General features: G+C 35.1%; 4 protein-coding genes and 1 long non-coding RNA gene across 6 annotated transcripts in view; all 5 read right to left on the reverse strand.

Moving 5' to 3' along the window:
- The window catches only part of mylka (myosin, light chain kinase a), a 124,651-nt gene extending 105,518 nt beyond the window's left edge, over positions 1 to 19,133 (reverse strand). Inside the window, exon 1 of one of the 2 annotated variants that reach the window (XM_055053001.1) lies at positions 18,998 to 19,133. The gene's annotated coding sequence lies outside the window, so the exon portion shown is untranslated. Of the gene's footprint in view, positions 1 to 55; positions 73 to 18,997 lie in introns of those variants that run through there. The other variant, XM_055053003.1, reaches the window with a different exon arrangement.
- Positions 63 to 550, reverse strand: LOC129374417 (histone H3.v1-like). Its single transcript, XM_055052823.1, has 2 exons — positions 488 to 550; positions 63 to 412 (listed from the first exon to the last, which is right to left on the reverse strand). The coding sequence occupies exons 1-2, from the start codon at positions 548 to 550 to the stop codon at positions 137 to 139; spliced, it is 339 nt and encodes a 112-aa protein (XP_054908798.1). The 3' UTR covers positions 63 to 136.
- LOC129374537 (heat shock 70 kDa protein 12B-like) lies at positions 1,057 to 9,841 on the reverse strand. Its single transcript, XM_055053008.1, has 6 exons — positions 9,604 to 9,841; positions 8,788 to 9,071; positions 6,736 to 6,951; positions 6,493 to 6,664; positions 2,319 to 2,429; positions 1,057 to 1,794 (listed from the first exon to the last, which is right to left on the reverse strand). Exons 1-6 carry the CDS (start codon positions 9,737 to 9,739, stop codon positions 1,157 to 1,159), a joined length of 1,557 nt encoding a protein of 518 aa, XP_054908983.1. The 5' UTR covers positions 9,740 to 9,841; the 3' UTR covers positions 1,057 to 1,156.
- Positions 10,506 to 14,510, reverse strand: LOC129374539 (programmed cell death 1 ligand 1-like). Its single transcript, XM_055053010.1, has 4 exons — positions 14,419 to 14,510; positions 12,142 to 12,486; positions 11,054 to 11,398; positions 10,506 to 10,753 (listed from the first exon to the last, which is right to left on the reverse strand). Exons 1-4 carry the CDS (start codon positions 14,465 to 14,467, stop codon positions 10,623 to 10,625), a joined length of 870 nt encoding a protein of 289 aa, XP_054908985.1. The 5' UTR covers positions 14,468 to 14,510; the 3' UTR covers positions 10,506 to 10,622.
- Positions 19,134 to 19,634: 501 nt separating the features above from the next.
- Positions 19,635 to 23,496, reverse strand: LOC129374543 (uncharacterized). Its single transcript, XR_008607512.1, has 3 exons — positions 23,402 to 23,496; positions 20,689 to 20,799; positions 19,635 to 20,378 (listed from the first exon to the last, which is right to left on the reverse strand). It is a non-coding gene; the product is annotated as an uncharacterized LOC129374543 (long non-coding RNA).
- Positions 23,497 to 24,434: the final 938 nt, after the last annotated feature.

Raw genomic sequence — 24,434 nt, forward strand, 5'->3', positions numbered from 1 at the left:
TCAGAGGTTGGAGGTAAAAAGCAGCTAAAGGTGAAAGTTGGTGAGCAGGTCTGACCTGATGCAGCAGCAGCAGCAGCAGCAGCAGAACTTCAGTCCTCTGAGCAGATCCTGTTCTTCACTCCAACAAGCCGTTCATTCAGCAGCAGGACTCCTCATCTTCCTCACTCTCCTCCTCTTCCTCACTCTCTTCCTCTTCCTCACTCTCTTCCTCTTCCTCACTCTCCTCCTCTTCCTCACTCTCTTCCTCTTCCTCACTCTCCTCCTCTTCCTCATTCTCTTCCTCACTCTCTTCCTCTTCTTCACTCTCCTCCTCATCCTCACTCTCCTCCTCTTCCTCACTCTCCTCCTCTTCCTCACTCTCCTCCTCTTCCTCACTCTCTTCCTCCTGCTGCTCCTCTGAGATCTGCTCTGTCTGTCACAGAGGAAGAGGAGGAGCTCAGACCATGATGAAGGTCTCTGTCCAGACTCAACTTCTAGCGGCTCTGACGTCATTAAATGTGGCGAAACTTAAATCAAGATAAAAAGGCCTTTTCGGATGTAAGTGCGCCATCTAGTGATCAAATGTGTTATTGCAGCTGCTGCCTGCAGGAAATGAGTGAAATAAGAATTAAAAATAAATCAATGTTTTCCTTCGTGGTTCATATATTTTCATCTCTATTTTTTCTTAAATAATGTTTAATGGTCAAGGATTACATACTCATTAAACACATCAGAAAGCTAGTTATTCAGAAATATCACTTGGAGATTTTAATAAACAAACAACTGTATAAAAATTAGACATGAACAATAAACCATCTTAAACCTCTTCAGATGGTTTACTAATCAACTGAAGCTAAAACCAAAGAGCAAATATCAGTTTGCCATGGTTGTGTAAACAGCAATAATAATATAAATCAAACGACTCAAAATAAAAAATCAAAACAACAGGAAACTGAATGGAGGAAGGAGAACCAGGTTAAATCAAAATTAACTTTAATTTAGTTTACAAACTGAAGTCTGTGGAAATGATTTCTTGTACAAAACAGCAAAAAAAAAAAAAAAAAAATCACTATGGAAAAAGTTATTCAATGAACCCCCTCATACCTCCCCAAAAAATGAATCAAAACTATTCACATTGTCTTAATTATTCAGAACAAAAAATAAATAAAAATAAATCTCATGACAAACATTTGAACCAAGCTGGACGTTTTCTCTGAGACTCCACCAGCTTTGGGTTTCTCCTCATCTCTACGGCTCCTTTCAGAATCACTTCCTGGGGTCTCAGAGGACACAGGACTTTATACTGAGGTCCAAACTGATCAGTGATGTGCTGACGGAGAATCTGGCTCTCAGCAAAGCCTCCCACTAACACAATATATCCAATGTTGAAATCCTTGTTTAATATTTCTCCAAGGCTCTCAGTGATTCCCTGCAGACTCTCATCATAATAAGTTTTCAGTTTTTCTCTGTTGATTCTGATGGATCCATTATTCCAGGAAGCTCCTTCCACTGAATCAAAGAACGCTTCAATCTCTTTGATTTTCTGAGCCAACATGACCAGGGTACCCGGGCAACTGATCTGAACATCTTCATCCACCTGTTCAAGATGAGTAAAATCAAACATCATCTTCAGAACCTCAAGAGGGAAGTTTTTCTCATATTTATGCCAGACTTCATTGGAGAAGATTTCTCTCAGGAACTGTTTGAAGTTTTTATCCACAGATCTTCCTCCCAGATTGTCCTGAGAGTCGTTATACAGTTTCTTCATGGCTCCTCCTTCCAGGACGTCATGAACAGTGAAGTGAATTTTTTTATCTGTTTACAAACAGAAAGAGAATAAATCAGATTAAATTATAAATCTCAGAACAACTTATTGAACATTCTAACTCACATTTAACAAAAAATACAGAACTAAAATCACTTCATCTATTCACTATCTAACCCACTGATCCCTGCAGAGTTATCGGGGTGTTGGTGCCTATCTCTCTAGTGATCATTGGGCAAGAGACGGGGTTCACCTGGACAGGTCACCATCACAGGACAACACAGAGACACACAGGACAGACACCTTTATAGAGACCAGTTAACCTAACAGTCATGTTTCTGGACTATAGAGGAAGTCGGAGTACCCAGAGAGAAACCAGACATGAACAGGAGAACATGGAAACTCCATGCAGAAAGACCCCAGACTGGGATTCAAACCCACAACCTTCTTGCTGGAAGGCAGCAGAGAAACCAGCTGATCCACCATGAATCACTTCAATATGTTTATTGTGAACATAAATATTTTTAAAACTCGTCTCTCACTAAACCTTTAAATAACGGTGAGTAACTTTTACCTCCACAGTCGACAACAAGGAACCGTTTCCCGTCTCTTTGGGTCTCCAGCAGAACTTTGGTTTCTTCTGGTTCCACAGTAAACTGTACAGCCTCCTGACTTCCTGCTGGATCTGTAGAAACACAGAAACCTCCCTGAGCCGATCTATGATCAATGATCAATGATTTTACAGGTAGATTCAGGTTTTTAGGTCATTTATCCTCTGACTCTGTTGTCATGATGCTTGAAATCTCTGCAGAATAATTTTCCAGATCCAGAGATAAAACAGAACCTCAGATCATAGAAAGAGAAGAAAATCATGAGATGGAAAGAGAATATTTACAAAAATGAACAGAAAGAATTTAACAGAAATCTGAGTAGAAATGATGCTGAAGGTCAGAATTCATTGTTAGAGGAAATGATGTCACAGATATTGATGTCATTATCCAAACTTTTTTCTTACATTTTTATGCTTTAAGAAAATTTAAAAAAAATGAAATGACAAAAAATCCTGAGACAAATTCATAATTCATGCATTAAATTATATCATCATATTTAATCAGTTCTGATCAGACTTATTTTTCAGATTAAAAGAACCTTTTATAATAAAAACCCTAATTATATAATAAATAGACTTTTCATTAAGCAAAAGTTATATTTTAAAATGTTTTTATAGGTCTGATTTGATATAATAAATATTTTACTAAATTATCATCATTTACTGAAATAAGTCTTAAAACATCAGTCTGTGTTTCGAAAATTTGTCATTTTTACTTCATAGCTCATTTACTGAAATAAATTAACTTTGAAATGATATTCTAATTTATTGAATCTGTAGTTAAACATTTTATAGATCATTTTATTTTATCTGGATATTAATTACTTCATATGATGATTCTGAATTATTTGCATCATTATGTTCACAGATCCACTGCTGCTTTGGTCAAATATAATTTCACAGTCTGTGGTTAAATTGAGTTTCATTATGAGATACTTGAAGCAATTAACATTTTCAGGTTTTTCCTTTCTGAGTAACTGAAACAAAACAACCTGAATGTTGATTTATTTCTTTAAACTTAGAAACCTGAGAGCTGACAGTGAGGATTTCCTCCAAGCAGCAGCAGCTTATTAAACTCAGACGTTCAGCAGGAGGAAAGACTTGATTACAACGTGTCGCTTTGCAGAGCTGCAGGTAGAAGTTAGAGCAGCAGGAGGAGGAGAAGATGGAGCTTGATGCTGCTGCAGCAGTTCAGATGTTGCTGCAGCTGTTAAGATGCTGCTGCAGCAGTTCAGATGTTGCTGCAGCAGTTCAGACGCTGCTGCAGCAGTTCAGACACTGCTGCAGCGGTTAAGATGCTGCTGCTGCAGTTCAGACGCTGCTGCAGCAGTTCAGACGCTGCTGCAGCAGTTCAGACGCTGCTGCAGCAGTTCAGACGCTGCTGCAGCAGTTCAGACGCTGCTGCAGCGGTTAAGATGCTGCTGCTGCAGTTCAGATGCTGCTGCTGCTGTTAAGATGTTACTGCAGCTGTTCAGATGTTGCTGCAGCAGTTCAGATGCTGCTGCTAATTTATGCTTGTTATTTATTTTAACCATAAATCCAGACTGATGGTTAAAAGATTAATGGATCATCCTGTGGTTAAATTTTAACACTTTAAATCTTTAATTTATGGATTCACAAACAGGTTATTTATTTTGTTATTGTATATCACATTCATAAAGAGCAAATAGAAATAAGTATTTAAACATGAAATTAAAAATATACAATTTCGTGCAAATGTTTCTGAAGGCAATTTCTTGTCATTTTCCCTCTGAGAAATATAACTTTTTATCTTAATGTGAAGTAAAATTGTGTTATTATTTCTTTTAAGAATTTTATTTTAATTCTTTAGTCATTTAACTTTAATATTGTTCAGTCTGTTAAAACATGCAGGTCAAGGAGTCTTTTCAGAATCAGTTAGATAGGTTTCCTTTTGAACTCTCCTTGTTAAAGATCCAGCAGGCTGTCAGTGACTAAATAAGGCGCCAGTGTTTGTTAACACATAACAACAGACAGTTTAGGTCAGTTTAGGTAAGATGGAATAAGCCCTGAGGTCTAACAAATTTCTCCATTCAATGTTCGAAGCTCAGAGTACGTACAAGGTCTTAGAATGTTTTTGGTATGGAAAATTGTTCTATTAGCTTCCTAATTTTTGGAAACTCCCATATTTTGAACAAGAAGATGTTTATCATCTAAATAATTAACTGACCTTTCAGTAAGAAGAGATGCATCCTGTCCATCCTGTGGCTACTGACTGTGCATCAAACCTGTTCAACTGGCTCCGGGTCAGGGAGTGACCACATTGTATAGAGAGTCCTATATATTGTTATAGTTTGCAGCTCCACGTCAGAACTCATTGTAGGTACAGCTGTTGTGTCGTGGTTACTGTGTGTTCTCTGTTCTGTTTGCAAACGACAGAATAAAGACTTTTGCTCTTTGCCATTTGCCAGAGTCTCAAGCCTGATCTGTTACTACAGATTAGATTTTTTCCCACACTTAACAGTCTTGATCATTTATTTTCTGACTTTTAGATGAAGTTATAACTTGATGTCCTCAGCAGATGGAAGAATCTGAAAGTCTTTAGACTTTAATGATCCATCATCCTGATCGTCTTCTAGAGTTTTTCAACTAAAGACTCTTTGGAGATAAAATAGTTTCTGTCTGTAAAACAATTAGCTATTATTTTCATAACAAGGTTATTGATGATCACTGATGTACATTTCAAGTCCAGAGACTGAGAAATAAAGACAAATTTCTCTGAAAATGGTCAAATAGCGAAGCAAAAGAAAATGTCATAAAAAAATAAGCGGTCATGATCACATTAAAAGATAGCCTGACTCTAATTTATTGATGTATCAATTATTCTGATCAGTTTATGTTTAGTTATGATGATGGTTTGTCTGAAACAACAGCTCTGCTGATTTTACATAAACACACTGAGAATTAGAAAAACTTGAAAGTATTTTAAGCAAATAAAATATTTAAGCATTTTATTGGTTATTTAACCATGTTGTTAAAAACAGTCTGGTTGTGTTATTAAAAAAACCAGATTGATATTTAAATGATTTCAGTGAAAGAACTTTTGAGTAGAAACTTTAAATTGACTGCATCTTTTGGTTATGATGGTTAAACCATCAGAATTAAGAAATCAGATAAACAGAACCTGCCTAACAACATGAAGTAGGCGATGTCATGGTGTATTTGAAATAAAGTTAAGAACAAATGAGAAACCAAGTCATTGACATCAGTTAGAAGCTCAAAATCAAAAATACTCTTTTGATTCCAAAGTGAAATTAAATAATGTTAGACAGTCATTTCTAAGATGGCAGGTTATCAGTGAACAAAGTGAAAGTTATGATCCATAAATAGAGAAAAACTGAACGTTGATGAACCTTCCCAGCAGAGACTGACCAACCAAAATGACTCAAGAAGAAGAAACCAGAAATATCTAAAGCTCTGCAGGCCTCACTGCCTCAGTTAAGGTCAGAGTTCATGTCAATGTCAAATTTATTTGTGTAACAATTTAAATGACAGCAGATGACCAAAGGTCAAAGTTTATGAGCCACAGAAAAAACTGAGCTTCATTCTGAGTTTTAGAAAAACCAAAAGCTGCTGATAATTGAACAAGGAGAAAAAGAAAAAAGATAATTGGTAAAACTGACCTTCATGGGAAAGTTTAAGACCAAAAACTCTGGATTCATAAAAAGTCCAATATCCAAGATTTCTAGTCTTATGGACTCAAGAAAACCTGAAGGAAACCAGAACGTCTGCCTCTGATTGGTTCAAAAGCTGCTTGAGATGCTGAGTCATCAAACATGAACTAATACTGGAAAACTGATTTAAAATTATTCAGCAACAAAGAGTGAAGCAAAATTTCTCCTCAGTGAAATTTTGCTTCATTGTTTCTGGATGAAGATCTAATAATAATCAGTTATTAGATTGAGGAGGAAATTATTATTTGTCAGGTTGGTTTAAATTATGTGGTGAAACATTAACAACAAAAATGTAAAAAATATATTTTACATGATTTGCTTCAGAACAATTAGTCCAAACAGATCAGCTAAAGAATCCATTGATATTAGACTTGTCCTATAAAACAAATCAAAATCTGTTAAATATTAAATGTTTGTAAGCCAGACGTTATAGATCCACTCAGTACCGTTACAGCTGGTATCAGGTTCTGCTGGTTCTGCTGGTTGATCCTGTGAGTCTCTGCTGTGGTTCTGTTTGATGAAACCATCAGGTTGAAGGTTCAAACACCAGGTCAAAGCTGCTTCTGAATCCAAAACAAACACCAGTTTGTCTTTAGTGTCGTCTGTTACCAGACCAGCCTGGAGGAGAAACCAAACGTCTGATTCTGCTGAACATTTCAGAGATGATGTCTTTAAAGACATGATGTTACCAGAGTTGCAGATTTTATTATGAGCTCTTTAGTGGAATCTTCCAAGATGTCAGGAACAGTCAGAACCCAGAAGAAGTCATCAGCTGTGAATCCTCCAACTTCTGGATGAGGTCTGATGGTTTTCAGAGCATCGTCCTTCAGGAATCTCAGAACTTCTGTAAAAACCTTCTGGGTCGACATCCAGTTCCTGTTGGCTGTGTAGATTCTCCAGTTGTTCTGTGAACAAATTCAGTCTGTCAGTTTATATTCAAACCAGGTTAGTTTATCAAATCTACTGAAGATGAACTACTGTTAGTCCAAGCAGAAACTTATTTCTTTAATGAACTGAACAGCAGTTAATTTTCTATTTAGGTTTCTATTTGTTTTAAATATGAAATAAAAGATTTTACTGGTTAGAAAAACTAATAAGAGATGGATTCTGTGTTTATTTAATCTCATCTGTTTCAGATGGTTTATGGTTCAATTTTAACTTAATCTATAGATTTCCTGCTCCAAAATTATGCGTTCTCACATGCCTGATGAAACCTCTACATTTACATAAACACACACTTTACCTCTACATATAATATTTTTTCTGTTTCTGCTGCCCACCAGCAGAAAAACAACATTTGAGTTCTTTTTGGATTCACTTTAGGTCTGTGAGTTTGCTGTGATGTGCTTGTTTATTTCGGTTCTCCAACTGTTAATAAATTGCATTTTGAAAAATATGACTGATATTTCTCTTTACAAGACTTTAATAAAATGTAACTATTGGAAAAGAGCTGAAGTATTTGAGTCCCCCACATAAACTTTAGCAAATAACGAGCAAATGTTAACAAATTCACAGCATTTGTTGTTCATAAAGAGAGGAATAAAACTTTCTGGTAAAAATAATTTGTTCCCATGTTATGGAGGGATAACAGATTATTTTGAACAGCTGAAATATTTGGTTCCTATCCTTAACTTTGACAAGTAAAGAATAAATGTTTCCAAATTATCAATGTTTGTTTTGGGTGATACTATGAGCAACCAAAAATGAGTAACTAGATTTTTCTTATATCCAATAATCTGTCATATTTTTCATTAGAAGGTGATTTTCCAGAAAGCCATCGCTCTCATCTTTTCAGGAAGTCTAGTCTTCATGCTCTGCTATCATCCAGCTTCCCTCCTATTATATCTGCAATAAAAAATTAAAATACACACAATGTGTTGGAAAAGGTGACTGACTTTGATTTGTCAGGCTTAAGTAACAAAAGTTGGAAAAAGACTGATTCTCTTGTCGATTAAAAAAACAAAAAAAAAACTGTAAGAAAACCTCCACAAAAACCTCCTTTATTTATTTATTTAACAATTTTGTTGTTGTTGTTTTTTAACAGCAGCTGCCAATAACAGTGAAAGTTATAACCTTAAAATGATTATTTGAGTTAATTTACCAAGAAATCAATCAGAAGAGCCATGAAAATGGTCGGATCTTCCTCTCTAGCTTTCTGGTTTGCATGCAAATGTTTTATAAATTGGGCTTTTTTAAGACACAGGACATTTTTGGATTTTGGGCAAACATACACATTTAGTATGATTCCAGTGAATTTTTTTTTTTTTTTTAAGAAATGAGACCTTAAGTAAAGTTCTACTTTTTCTGAAATGCTGTTGTGCAAAAATTCAGGAATTATCAGACTGATGGTGTCACCTGGCGCAGTGGCGCCCCCTATACAGGCTGTAGGCATCGACACAAACATAACGAGTCCTCGCTACTTTTGTTGCTTGTCTTTCCCCTTCTTGGCATATTACTGTTGAATAAAAGCCACCAGTAGAATAAACAAAACAAAAAAAGCAAAAACGCTACTAAACTACAACTGGAAATAAAAGAGATAATATTATAATTATAGAGACTCAGTGTTAAGATGTGTCTACAGCAGGTGAAAAACTGTGAAGGGAGAAAGTTCAGATTTAAAATATGTCAGATAATTAATATAATGACTCAGTTTTAAAATGAGAAAACTGGTGTGTTCATAGAAAACATGACAGGATCCAAGAAAGAAGAAAATTAATCTGCAGATCTTTACTTTTACTTACTCTGTAAAGGACCCTCCTCTTGAAGTTTTCAAAGAAATAATGTTTCTCAGCTTCTTCTTCTCTCATATTATTAAATGCTGTTATAGCTTCATAACCAAACTTCATAAATTCTCCATGTTCATCAAACAGGATGCAGGTTGGAGTCTTTGGGGTGTCCAGTCCAAGTCCATTACTCCATCTCTTTATCTGGGTTTCACCTCCTTCCTCTCTGGGTTTAACATTGAAGGCGTAGCCACTGAATCCAGAACCAAAGTCTATGGCTATGATGAGAGAGTCAGTTTGAACTGGATGGAGAAAAGAAAGTTAGAATATGAATAAAGATCAGTTAAACTGTTTTTACAATAAATTACGGAAAGTTCATACTGTAATAAAAGCATAAACACAATTACATTTATTAGTTTAATCCTGCAATAGAAAAACTAAACTGAAACATCAAATTTCAGTAATTTAATATTTATTTTACACGGATTATGCTGGTCCACCTGCCCTATGATAAACTGGTGACCACTACAGAGTGAAACCAACACATTAATGTCTGAATGGAGATGTGAGTCTGAACAATAGATGGTTGAAAGGATGGATGCTGGAACTCCCTAAATATAATTCTACATAACAGGAATACATATTGTTTCAGAACTTCTATTATAATTAGTATTTCTGCTGTTTATTTCATAATTATCTTTTTCTTTACTATTATAGATTATATTTCTGCAACATTTCCTAATTTTAACCTTCATATTAATAACTCAGAATAAAGACCAACTCCATCATTAAATATATTATCTATGAAATATGATCTATATTTACTGAACTGACCTTTGACATCAGGCAGCACCTGTTTCCTCGTCAGGGTTTTTTTTAACCGGTAATTATTGACATTGCAGTTGTAGGTTCCTGTGTCTATGTCTGTTGGGAAAATGAAATAAAAAAGAAGAAAGTCTTTTCCCTGCATGGACAGTTTCTGGTTAGAGATGATGGAAAATGGATGGAAATGAACTCAGAAGAAAATCTGTTAGAGTCTCAGAACAACTTGAGACTGGAGTGAACGTCCATTATCCAGCAGAACGACCCTAAAGCTAAAGCTGAAGGCACAAAGTGACAGTTTAGATCAAACCAGATTCATGTGTCAGAATGACCAAGTCAAGATTTAGTTCTAAACTCAGCCTGGTTTTTATTGCACAGACTCATAAATTACAGACTCTGTTCATCCAATGAGACTGATCTCTTGCTTTGTTACAAAGAATAGAAAGATTTCAGTAAAACTCATGGAGATAAATCTCCAAAAACAGACAGACGTGATATCAGTGAAAGATGGTACAAAATATAAACTCCAAGGTGCTGAATACCATTATTTGATACATTGTTCATAAGTTTATAGTTTTTAATTTAGAAAACAATTATTTCTTTTCATTAGACAATGTTGTCCTATGTGTTATTCTATTGCATAAAATCTCTAAACTTTTGTAACTATTATGTAACTTTTGGCTTGAATAAATCCAGGTGAACCTGGTGAATGTTGATGGGACGACATGATTTCTTTATCTTCATAAAACACAAGAATTGATGTGTTGATGGAATACTGCAGAACTTTCCAATATAAACTTGCACATTATTATATTGTCATTAACCCATATTGGGTCGGCTTCATGTGGGTTCAGTTCCTGAACATAGAAACATTGAAAACTCAACATTTTAGGGAATCCAGCCCAAAACTGTAACTGACATTGAAACCATGAAAGCTCTGATGCTTCCTTCCTTTCTGTATCATTTCATAAATTATTGTCTGAAATGGTCACAATCTCAGGAAAATTCAGAAAATCTCACCATGTTAGACATTAGTATTGATACTGATGTAAGAGGAACTTACCTGACATTAAATAATGTCGGAAATGAAATAAAAGGCCTCCAGAAACAAGAAGTAGAACCAACAGAACCAGGAAAATTGTGGCCCAAGTTGGAAACATTTCTATGGAAAAACAAAAACCAGTTAGAGATCAGACATTTTTCTATTCTGAGAACATTTTAATTTTTGAGTTCAAATGAAGTAAAAAGCATATTTTAAATATATTGTCAGGTTTTACAAATAAAATGTTTTATCCAAATAGTTACATCTTAAGAATTAAATTTAGTTATAAAGTGTTGATACAAAACACAAAGTACATTTCTCTAAATATTGAGGTACTGTTACTGTAGTCAATTCAATCCACTCATATGAGTGGAAAAGGTCACATGAGTCACATACTGTGTGTACATCAAATTAACTCACCTTTAACATTCAGCTGAATGCCTGACAGCATTTTGTCTTCTGTCTCCTGATGAATACTGCAGGTGTAGACGCTGCTGTCTAAAAGTTGAGGTTCTCTCAGAGTGAGGCTGAAATCACCAACATCTACAGCATCAGACCTCATTGATGTTCGTCCACTGAAAAGAACATTTTGAGCTTGTAGGTCGTCTCCTTCTCGTCGTTGATGGACAGTGTTGGGGTTGAGGTCAAAGCGACTCCATTTCACTGTGAGAATCCCGTCTGATGATTGGCTGTTCAGGCAGGGCAGAACAACAGATGAATCCCCCTGATAAACATCCAGAGACACGTCTAAAGAATCCTGAGAGGCTGGAAGGAAAATAAAGAGAATAAATGTTTTAAATCAGTGGGTTGAAATGAATACATTTAAATATTAGACACTTTTCTTCCAACCAATTTAACTACATGACCCAACATGCTCCCAGTCGAGTCCACAAATAAGAAAGTGATAAGATATTTAACTAATAGATGAAGACTGACAGCTGTAGGAATTATTAACTACAGAATGATTATCAGGACATCCAGAGACACATTTAAAGAATCCTGAGAGGCTGGAAGGAAAATAAAGAGAATAAATGTTTTAAATCAGTGGGTTGAAATGAATACATTTAAATATTAGACACTTTTCTTCCAACCAATTTAACTACATGACCCAACATGCTCCCAGTCGAGTCCACAAATAAGAAAGTGATAAGATATTTAACTAATAGATGATGAAGATTGACAGCTGTAGGAATTATTAACTACAGAATGATTATCAGGACAGGATTTCTGTTATTGAAATAACTATTGAACACTGAAAAAAATCTATAGAAAAATAAAACATTTTAGGAAACAAAAGTCAGTTTGATGACTCTCCTTTAAATGTTCTGTAAAACATATTTTTTACTCGGTTATGTTTCTCATTTCATGAAAATTATTTTCCAAACCCCTGACCATAAATCAGCTCAATAGTTGCTGAGTGACCATATTTAACCAAGATTATTTATTAGACATTACAAAACAGGAAACAAACTGGTTTCAATAACTGGGAGGTGTGAAATGTGGCTGACCTTTGACATGCAGCAGAACACCAGACAGAGCCGTTTCCTCCTGATTCTCACTCATGCTGCAGATGTAGACGCCGCTGTCTAAAAGTTGAGGCTTTGTCAGAGTGAGGCTGAAGTCACCAGAGTCCAGAGCCTCAGGTATCATTGAAGTTCTTCCTCTGAAAACCTGATTTTGTGCCTGTAGGTCGTCTGCTTCTCGCCGTTGATGGACAATGTTAGGATTGAGATCAAAACGGCTCCATTTCACTGTAACAATCTCTTCTAATCTCTTGCTGATCTGACAGGGCAGAACAACAGACGGTTCTCCCTCCTGAACCTCCACAGTCACAGCCAAAGAGTCCTGAGAGGCTGGGAAGACAAATAAAGGACAAGTTTTAAATTAGTTTGGTAAAATAAATACATTTAAGCCAAAGACATGTAGTCTATTGAATATTTAATTTACTGTTGACCAGATTGTGTCCCAGTTCTTTGTATTTCTAAACAATTTTTCAGTGTTATGAAGCTTAAAAAATAGAAGATGATCACTTTCACAATTTCAAACACATCAATTTCAATTAATTGCAATAATCCTGGATTTCTTCATATATTTATAATAGGCCTACCATGTTTAGCTGAAGATGCAAAAGTCAGAGAGAACAGAATCATCTAACAACATGTAAATTTTTTAAATTAAACTTTTCGTCAAATATAATTTCCCTCCACTTCACAGCAGGTAGATCAGCGTTATTAACAGCTTCAGGTCTGATGTCATTTCCAGTTATTCAGTCTAATAATGTATAAAACTCTTTGGGCATTTATAAGTCAATAAGATGTTAAAATATATTCTGTTATAAGTTCGAACCTATGAGCTCCTGTTAAGAGCCGAGCTTTAACAATCTGAACAAGATGCAGTTATGAAAGAGAAATCATTTCAATCTTTTAACACCTGAAAAATCCAACCTCAATGACTTTTATTTGTAATTAAGATTAATTAAGCATTATTTTATAATTATGTAAGAATGTTGTGTCACTGAAGTGAATCACATCAGAATCAAACTCCTTCTGGCTCTGACTACATACAGTTACCTACAGATATTGGAGTTGATGCTCCACAAAAGGCCTTTGCTATTATTTGTACATTATGTTCATTTGCTTCTCTTGTGTCATGACCTTGTAACAAAACTGTCAGCTCTATTTACTGAACTTTAACACCTATCCTTAAATGGCTCCAACCATCATTGCTTCTTCTTCTGTACAATCGAGTCGCTTTGGGAATATAAACCATTTACACCAAAGTCTCATTGCAGTTGGATTTAAATAGTCGAATGAATGGCCAAGCAAAAAAACAATAAATAAATCTTAATTGAGACCCAAGACCTGCTGGGTGAAAGTAGCCATAAAGTGCATTACAATAATTAAATCAGGCTGTAATTAAGGCATTAACTATTTTCTCAAGGTCAGATCTAGTTAAGACTGTTTAAGTTTAGTTTTCTGCTTCAGCAGGAAGAATGGAAGAAATATCAAATATCCATGTCCAGGGCAGATAAATCTGGTGATCATCTGCTTAACAACAAAAATAAACATCATGCTTCCTTATAACAGACCCAATGGAGATAAAAGTGAGCCCACATTCAAACCCTGTGGAACCCCGCATGTAAGTGATGCTGAAGTGAAAAAAAACAAAAAACATGGCCAACATTGACACAAAATTATCTGTCACTCAGATATGAGCGGAACCAATCTGTAATCCTAATCCAGAGTTTAATCATAATAAAAGGAAACTGTGATCATAACTAGTCTGCACATAACCTGCACTGCTTTATCTATTAATGAGGGGAAAGAAAAACACCAAAAAAGATACATTTATGCCTCTCTGAGGTAAAATTATCCACTAAACAGTTTTCTGTTTTTACTGTGATCAGATACGTTCAGCTCACTGGGAGGCAGTGTGTAATCTCTTGTATCAGAACTTGTTACAGTAGAGATTTAAACTTTACATTGATAATATTTGTTATTAAGCTTCAGCAAGGACATGATGCTGCAGTGATGCTATATGTCTCTGGATGATGTAGTTTACCATAAAGAGACTCTTTATTTCCTAAATATTTTATACTGATTCTGACAATGACTTGACAATAAACTTAAAATAATCACAGTTTTGTTATGACTAAGAACAAGGGTCTATATTTTAAAATTAATTGTACTTCATAATTATTTTACTGGCAGCAAATAAGGGGGAAAAATCTCTAAATTAAGATCGACTGAATGAATTTGAGCTCTGAGAGAAGAAAGATATCTTACCACAAAAGAGGAACAGAAACACAGCAAAAAGCTCCATCTTCCTCGACATAAAAGTCTTCGCTAAATGATTTCTTTATAACTTTCCAACACAGTTTCTCTGGACAAACTGAAAGCAAACTGAAGCTCACTCTGCTGTTGATCAAAGATCTCCCAGTAAAACCAGTTTTCATTGTTCCGGGTTGGATCAGCTGAGCTGTGGAATGTAAGCAAACCAAACCTGGACAAGAATGAAATGATGGTGAAATCAACTAGAGAAAATATATCTGTAACACATTTGTTGGTGCTGTATAGATTTGCTTATTTGAACTGAACTAAAGTGAATTTATTTTAGTTACATTTTGCTTCCATATACATTTCTTTCTAAGTGGGATGATGGACAAAGATATTTGCGAAACCATTGTTGGAATGTTTTGGTCTCAAGTCACTGCTGTAGTCTAGAGACGAATCTCATGTAGCAAATATACCAATTAAATTTAAACTATACAATAATCATCCACCAGACAGTAATGGGAATCAGTTTACCTTCCAAAAAATACAGGATGATTTAATTTTAGACAAAAATTAATTATGATCCACCCTTTTAACAGATACAATTATATGTAATAAGTGAAGGCTTAGATGAGAACAAGATGTAATTGAAAGGTAACAATAATTAAATCAAATAAACTTATAACAGTGACATAAAAACAGGACATAGAACTGAGACGACCACAATGGAAGAAACCAGAACAATGAAAACCAAGGAGCTAAAATACTGAGAAAAAAGTAAAAACTAAAAAAGAAAGGACAGTCTAACCAGAATCTACAGAGAATAAAAGACAAGAAATAAGTAAAATAAAATGAGTTAAACTATATGGTAAGACATTATAGACCAATAATAATGAACAAACCATAACTGATATGATTTGAAACAGAACAAATGTAAAATTTATTGGACACTGAAAAACATTAAATCCACTGAATATGAAACGATATCATGTTTCCTAAAGTCATACAGGATGAATGTTAACAGATAAATCAGTTAAAGTTCAGGAGACAAAGATCAGTTTGATGACTCGTTTCTATAAAACACATTTTCCCCTCAGGTGAGTTTCTGGTTTGATTCACAGTGAGTTCTCTGGAAATGAATAGAAAACATTCTAGAAACCGGATCAGCAGGTCCAACACACCCACACACACTGATGTTCTAGACTAAAATCTGTTTAAACTAAGGAAATAAAAAACTCATGACGCCTGGATGTGGAAAATACAGACACTGAACATCAATATAGGACTTTAGGTAATTATTGTTCATCAAATGCATTTTTACAGATGATTTATGCTATTAAAAAAATCAGCTTTGATTAATAAAAAGTTTACTTTTCACTTTCTCTGATATTTAAAGTCTCACTGCAAAAGTTGGTTGAGCCTGTTTTTAATGCCAGTGTGTCCTTGTTGCACATGCATGTGCACACACTGCATGTCCAAACATGCAGTGTGTGCACATTGTGCAGTGTTTCCCACAGTGTGTGGGACACATGCAGTGTGAAAACAATAACATGTTTTCACGTTGCCACTATTAATGTTCTGATATTTATTCTTCAAAACACAAGGAAAAAGTTAACACATTAAACTATGTTGAAATATTTTTAAAAATTATTTATTCTATATATTTAACCTCAAATGTGACTCTATATACATGAACATCTAAAAAAGTGAAGATTTAATGAAAAAGTAAAAATTTTTAACACTAATAGATTCATCAAACAGACTGAAATATTTTAGATCTTTTTTGTAATTTTGATTATGATCTAAAGATAATAAAAACACAAAAGTATCTTTCTCAGAAAGCTAAAGATCAAAAATGAAATTATATTTCAATGATCATGGAGCCTGTGGTTCTGCTGACATGTTCAGGAAGTCCAGGTTGCTTTGACAACGACCTTCAGGTCAAATACATTGTTGGTTCTGGAGCCTCATCTTCCTGTTGAGAGCAAAGAAATGAAGATACTTTATAGAAACCGGATGTTTCTGCTTAAAATAACATTTTTAATATATTCTGTAATATTCAAGCTCTATAGAATATAAATTATTGATAAACTTTGGAACAGAAGGAAAGTGACAGGAAAATCAAAACATGCAAATTAAACTTAGAACATCTTTCTTTATACTAAGGGCAAATTCACAGCAGAAGAAACACAACTTGAAATAATTCATGAAATTATTAAACCATAAAATGTTTTGAACTGCGGTAAACTGATATGGTTCCTATATTCAAGATCAATGATTAATGAAAGTTAATCAATTTATGCTCTGGACATTATGAATCAACACATTAACTGAATAAACTCCTCAGTGCAGTTTCTGACTGTGCAACACAGGATGGATGCAAATGTTTTTATTTTTATTGTAAAGAGGCTAAATAAGTTATGATTTAAATAATTTGATCTAAGTTTCCCAACAAACAGCTGCTACATCTGCATCAAACTATTAAATGTGTGAATCATGTTAAAATTTTTTAATGGTGACCTAATTATATTTCTTTAAAATAAAAAAAAAAAAACTAAACAGATTTGAGTCATAAAATAAATGAAGGACGGTAAAGATGAGTTTTCTGTTACATTGTGCTCTCAGATTTGAAAAGTAAGATGAAGATAAGATGCGAAAGAAACTGCAGTCCCTACTTGTTGCACCAGAGGTCGCTCTCAAACCCAACATGACACAAAATTCTTTGACATTCAGATGTTGTGCCACCAGGGTCCATTAATAAACTGTGCAGAAATGTATCAATCCATTTTATATTCATGTTACACAAACTGAATGTCTGGACTGAACTTAAAAGACATTTAAAGAAAGAGAAACTCAAGCAGAAAATATTCTTATTTATTATTAATAATAAGCCTCCTCAATCCTGGTACAGAAAATATGAGCATCTTCATAACAGTGAAGGACGTTTCTCTCCTTATCAAGATAAATGTGAAGGAAAAAGCATCAACCTGCAAGAAATGCTGTGATTTTAAAATCATAACAATTATAACTTTGTGTGAAGAGAAACTGAAAAGCTTCAAGAGGATCAGAAAATATTAATAAAGAGAAAAATGACAATAAATAACAGAGATGGATTTTCTTCACAGAGATCAATCACAATTAATCATAATTAATTGTGATTAAATAATCAACAACAAATTTAGAAAATGAAGAATCATTACCTGGAGCTTACAGATAAAAAAATAAACATTTTCTAAAATAACACATTGAGAGCAGAAATTAGGGTAAAACTGACAAAAATATATGTGATTTACATTTAAAATAAGCCAGAAGTCTTCTAGTGACAGTTTTAGCTTCAACTGGATTAAATATCTTATCAAATAAATCATGAATCACAATTGCTGCCTGATTATTAAAGTAGTGAACAGATCAGCCCTAAACTGTGTTGATGTCCAGTCAACCAGAAAGTTTCAGTTATAAATATTGTTGTAGCTGCAGATGCTTCCTATGCAATAAATAATCAAGCATTCACTAAAGGAGTGCTGCTATTGCATTTTAAACACTGAAATGTTTTATTTTGTAAAAAAAAAGAACTGAATTATTTATTTGCATCCACTAATGTGTTTCTAATATTAAATGAAAAAGGCTTCAGTGATTAAATTACAATTTTTTAGGATGTGCCAAATTTTTAAATATTACCAGGATAATTGATTTCTAAAATAATCTCTAGTTGCAGCTCTAATTTTCTTTGGAGTTTTATCATGAGGAGCTTTTATTTTTTCAAGGTCTTCTCTCCTCAACTGAGCAGTTAAACATTTATTGATGAACAACTTGATTAAAGATCAAAACCTTCATCAGCTGCACTGAGAGTTCATCCTCAGGTTGATCTGAAGCTTTTCTGTCCTGAAAACTTCCCATCATGCTGCAGGTTTTCATCAGAGCAGATTCCTTCCTGTCAGTCGACCGTTTCACAAACATCCTTCACAGCTGAGAGACTCAGTTTCTGGTTCCCACATTCAGCCTCAGAGATTCACACAGAAACGACACGTTTGATTCCCAGAGAGCAGCTTCAGAGTCTGAGATCAGGTGGAAACCATCAGGTGATGAAGCTGCTGCTGCTGCTTGATACATGATGTCTGACTTTAAACAGCTTCAGCTGCTGATCTCACTCTGATCAGTGAGCAGCTTGGATCTGGTTCTGGTTATCAGCTCAGGTTCTGATGAAAACAGCTGGATGAGACACATTAATGTGATAAAACACATTTAAAGAGTCTCCAGGTGATAATTGTCCATCATGTGAGACTGAATCACATCTCAGCTCTGAACAGGCTGCAGCAGTTCAGTCTGACTGATGATCCTTCATCTACATTTCTCTGCAGCAGCCAGAAGAAAACAGGAAACTGAACCTGACTCTTCATTTCATCACCAAACATCAGGAGAACATGCAGCAGAAAGTCCATCAGACTGACCTTTGACCTGGAGAACTGAGATCACATGCAGGTTGTTTTCAGACAATAAAGATGAAGATGAAGCAGCTCTGACTCCGCCCACCTCAGAGGTTGGAGGTAAAAAGCAGCTAAAGGTGAAAGTTGGTGAGCAGGTCTGACCTGATGCAGCAGCAGCAGCAGAACTTCAGTCCTCTGAGCAGATCCTGTTCTTCACTCCAACAAGCCGTTCATTCAGCAGCAGGACTCCTCATCTTCCTCACTCTCCTCCTCTTCCTCACGCTCTTCCTCTTCCTCCTCTTCCTCACTCTCCTCCTCTTCCTCAATCTCTTCCTCACTCTCCTCCTCTTCCTCAATCTTTCCTCACTCTCCTCTTCCTCACTCTCTTCCTCTTCCTCACTATCCTCCTCTTCCTCACTCTCTTCCTCTTCCTCATTCTCCTCCTCTTCCTCACTCTTCCTCTTCCTCACTCTCCTCTTCCTCAATCTCTTCCTCACTCTCCTCCTTTCCTCAATCTCTTCCTCACTCTCCTCCTCTTCCTCACTCTCTTCCTCTTCCTCACTATCCTCCTCTTCCTCACTCTCTTCCTTCCTCATTCTCCTCATCTTCCTCACTCTCCTCCTCTTCCTCACTCTCTTCCTCTTCCTCACTCTCTTCCTCCTGCTGCTCCTCTGAGATCTGGTACTTTTTAAAATAAACCAACCCACATTTTCTGCTTTAAGTTCCCCATCTTGTGACTAAATGAATTATTTAAGCTGTTACCTGCAGGAAATGTGAGCAAATTCATAAAATAATTTTTCTTTATTCAGCAGCAAATTTACAAGGAAATGGAAGGAAGCATAAACATAAGCATCAAAAGAAAAAAGTGAAAAAAGCGAGGATCCGTTTTGTTTTTTCAGATCTATTTTCACGTCAGATTCAAAACCACAAAACAGAAAGGCGGCAGGAAAACCCAACTTAGAACAAAATTTACTTTTAGTGTTAATTCAGTCTGTAAATTTGAATCCAAATGATTGATTTCTTGGTTTCTGAGAAATAGGACAATTGCTTTAATTAATACAAAAAAAGAACAAAAACAAATTAACAATAAAACAAGTGTACATATTCTCTGAATTAATCAGAACAAAAACAATTGCAACATTGTCTTAAGGGCTGGAGTTCAGCTGTGATCCAGTAATATAATGAAATCAAATTAAATGAAGAACAGGAAGTGAACACAGAGAATAGAAAGTGATAGAGATTCTGATGAATCCATCATCCCAGGAAGCTCCTTCCTCGTTTCAATCTCTTTCTTTTTCTGTTTCTCAGCCAACATGACCAGGTTACTCGGGCAACTGATCTGAACATCTTTATTCAAATATTTCAGATGTATGAAATCAAACATCATCTTCTGAACCTCATTGGGAAGCTTTCCTCATATTCATCCCAGACACCATCACAGAAGATTTCTCTCAGGAACTGTTTGAAGTTTCTTTCCACAGTTTTTCCTCCCAGTTAAATTTTAGAGTCGACATGCAGCTTCATGAACAGTGAAGGTGATACGTTTACCTTTTGACAAACAGGAAGAAAATAAAACTGATTCAATAATTAATCTCACAATATTGCACATTCAGCAAACATTAATCAATAAGATCACGTCATTGCATGTGTTTTGGTTCTCTTAGCGTTTCAACACAAAACGTTTTAAAGTTCGTCTCTTACTAAATCTTTAAATAATGATGTGTGAATTACTAAGGCAGCAGAGAAACCAGCGGATCCACCGTTAAGCTCAGCATCACTTCAACATGTTTATTGTGAATTAAAATATTTTAAAACTCGTCTCTCACTAAACACTTAAATTAGGGTGTGTAACTATTACCTCCACAGTCGACAGCATGGTACCGTTTCCCGTCTCTTTGGGTCTACATCAGAACTCCAGCTTCTTCTGGCCCCACATTAAACTGTACAGCCTCCGGACGTCTTGGTGGATCTGTGGAAACAGAAACCTCACAGAGATTTGCTTTGAAAATTCTCAATGTGTTTGCAAGTCTGTGAAGGTTCTAGATTTTTATGCCTCATCTCTGTCTCCAAATTGTGTAGTCCTAGAAATCTTCCTGGTCAGAACACCAGGAAACAGCGTTCTGGATCAGCAGCAGAGTTCTGATTGATTTTTTCATGCAGAACTGTAAAGACACTGTTACAATAATCAATACGACTGAAGATAAACGCATGGATGAGTTTCTCTAGATCTCCCTGAGACATTAATCCTCTAATCCTGGAGATGTTCTTCAGGTGATAGTAGGCCGACTTTGTGACTGTCTTTATGTGGCTCTGAAAGTTCAGAGAAGAGTTAATCACTACTCCCAGATTTCAGCCTGATCTGTAGTTTCTAGTTGTAATGACTGAAGCTGTGCATTGACTCTAGATCGTTCCTCTTTAAGTCCGAAGATAATAACTTAAGCTTTGTTTCTGTTCAGCTGGAGAAAGTTGTGGCAAATCCTCACATTTACCTGTTCTAAGCATCTATTCAGTGACTGCATGGCTGCTGGAAAGGAATACTGTAATACCATGATATATTTTTATGTTTTTTATTATTATCCATTTGTCTTGTCCACCATTTTGTGTGCTGCTTTGTTTCTTTGTCAAGTTACCCTTGTGAAAGAGGAATTGATCTCAAATATCCATGAATGGCATTTAACCAAACAATGCCGTGCTCATCTGAAATCAAATTCCTGCCTGAAAATGAACTGTGCATTGACTTTCTGCACAGTTTAAAACTCAAAATGTACAGACACTGATTGTTTTCCTTTTTTCCCCCTCTCACTGTCTGAAGTTAAATCAGTCCAAAAGTTTCATGTTTTAATTCACTTAAAACTATAAATGCTATTTCTATTTGGCAAATACCAGAAAACTTGGCAAGAACTTTTAAATTTTTTTTTTTTTTTTTTTGTAATTTTCTTCAAATTCAAAAGTTTACATACATTTGGTCAGTATCCGGGATAACTGTTTTTTATATTTTATAACTTGGATCAAATGTTCTGGGATTCCTTTTGCAAATGCCTTATAGGTTAACAGACATATTTGAGTAAATTGGAGGAACACCAGTGGACTACACCTGAAACACATTGCTTACTGGTTTGAAAGCATTATGTTTCAAGTGAAAAAATAAATAAAAATGTTTTCTCACAGTCTGAAGTCATAGTAGACCAAACTTTTTTGTACCCAAAAATGTAAAAATTTTCAAAATAGGACATTACTACAAGACTTAATTTATTCAGTGAGCCTTTAAACATTAATAATAGCCTACAGAGTGATGTATTATTTGTGTACAATACTAGTTTTGAGCCCTGACCCGTTGTGTGCATGTCAGAGAGAGAGAGTCTATAGTTTTTATTTTCAAATAAAGCTGTCTTCAAGGTGGGAAATGTGGCAATGTGTCCATTTTGCCCAAGAATGAAGTCTGTTAAGTAGAGAAAGAGCATGTTATTTTTTAACAGTTACTCTCTTCCTTGTAGGCTCCTGCTCTTTATTTAAATTTCTGAAACAACACAACATTCACATGTATTCTCTATGTCATGTACCTTTAAATATTGTATAAATTATAATGGGTTGTTAGGACCATTTTTTGGGCCTAGTTCAACTCTGCTTGGAAAAACCAAAAGCAGGGACTAAAGAGTCATGGATTTTATGGTTTCTCTTAAATCTGCCATCATCACAACTCAAGAAGGATGAAAAAATGGGTTGAGATAATAATGCAGTAGTTTCCATTACAAATGTACACATACTTTTATTCTCATTCACCCATGTAGTGGAGGTTTTCATTATTATATTTTGAAACACTTAAAATGTGGATTGAATATGTTAAATGAAAAAATTACAAGTACAAACAAATTGAAATATTTTATTGATCTTTAGATATTTTGTGGGTGTTTGCAGGCAGCTAGTATTGGTTTTTTCTTGTAAATTAAAAGTATTATGGCAGTAATTTTTGGAATAAATTGAAAGATGTTTGAATAAACTGTGATGACATACATGTGGCTTACCTCTCTCTCTCTTCCTCCACAGGGTGTTCAGGCTAAAAGATTCCCCAGGGACCCAACCATCTTTTAAAGGTTCCAGAAGAGACCATTATGGTCTCTAGAGAAGTAAACTTCACACTATATAAGTTTAATGTCATATTTATATCAAATGTGCCTTTAAAGGTAATTAGTGACACATAATATTTGGTATTTTGATGGTTCAGCTACCTTTGTAGGAGTTTGTTATGTGGGTCTGTTAATGGGAGAGGTCGGAGACCTTAGATAGTTTTGAATCATGGTTGTCTGATGTATGTTCATTGTTGGTGAATAAACACTCAGGACCTTCCCTTTGCCTGAGGTCTTCTTGATCCAGTCGCTAAGGGACATTCTCACAACCCACAACAATATATTGGGGTTGATGTGGCTTCAGAAAACATGAAAATCAGAAGTTTTCTTTAGTTTTATGTACCATGTAATGGTTTGGTTTCCGAAATGGCCAGTCTTTAAGGAAAAACCAAAAACACATGAGGACATTAAGAGATTAGCATTGATATAATTGTAAAAGGGACTTACTTGATATAAACTGTTGTTGAAAATGAATCAAAAGGCCCACTTCAATAGAGAGAAACAGCAGAACCGACAGAATTAGGAAAATTCTGGCCCATGTTGGAAATTCTGAGGAATAAAATAAAATTACGTCAGACTTATATAGAGATGAGGCATGTTGAGAAGTGGTGAACTTTAGCGATTATGTACTACTTTGTATTGGTCTATCACAGAAAAGCCAAATTTTCGTAATTATAATATAATTGGCATGTAAAAAATGTAAAAACCTAAAGAGGATGTGAATACTTTTGAAAGGCACTATATTCATAGTGGATTGCAAAAACCCAGATGAAACTGGAAAGTGTGGATGGGACAAAGGATGCCATGGTTTCTTATTAATCTGTTATTTCACAGCTGAGGCTGAATAAATGGATGGTTTACAGTACTTTCTAATATAAATGTGAACACTGCAAACTCATTCACACAAAGATTTCGGTCCTCATGTGGATCTCGTTAATAAACATGGAGATGCTAAAACTCAGCTTGTTAGAGAATCCAAACCATAACTGTCAAATGACAACTTTGTATCTGTGAAGCTTCCTTCCTTTTTTCCTTATCAAGTCATGGTTCACTTTGTGAAATGGTCACAATCACGTAAATGTCTAACATAATGATGTTTTGCTACTTTTCATCAAACTATAATTTATCAGTATGTTACCACATTGATGACATTATAAAAGCAACTTACGGAAAAATAAATCAGGAAGGACCGAAATAACACCCTGCCGTGACAGGATTGCCAACACCGACAGCACAATAAACAAAGATGGCACAATCAACCAGGTCAGGGACATCAGAAAAATTCTCCTCCAAGCAGAACTTCCTATGAAAAAACGTAAAGATAAATTAGATCTTAAATATGTATGCCAATACATACCTTGTATATTTTTCTGAAAAGTTCAACATTTTTGACAGTTGACTTAATACCTGTCTGGGATTTCCTTTAAAAATCAGAATAAAACACTTTTTGAACAAGGTCAAAATTGTTAGTAATATTCTC

Source organism: Poeciliopsis prolifica, unplaced genomic scaffold, assembly GCF_027474105.1.
Source record: "Poeciliopsis prolifica strain line A6 unplaced genomic scaffold, Auburn_PproV2 SCAFFOLD036, whole genome shotgun sequence".
Classification (NCBI taxonomy): domain Eukaryota; kingdom Metazoa; phylum Chordata; class Actinopteri; order Cyprinodontiformes; family Poeciliidae; genus Poeciliopsis; species Poeciliopsis prolifica.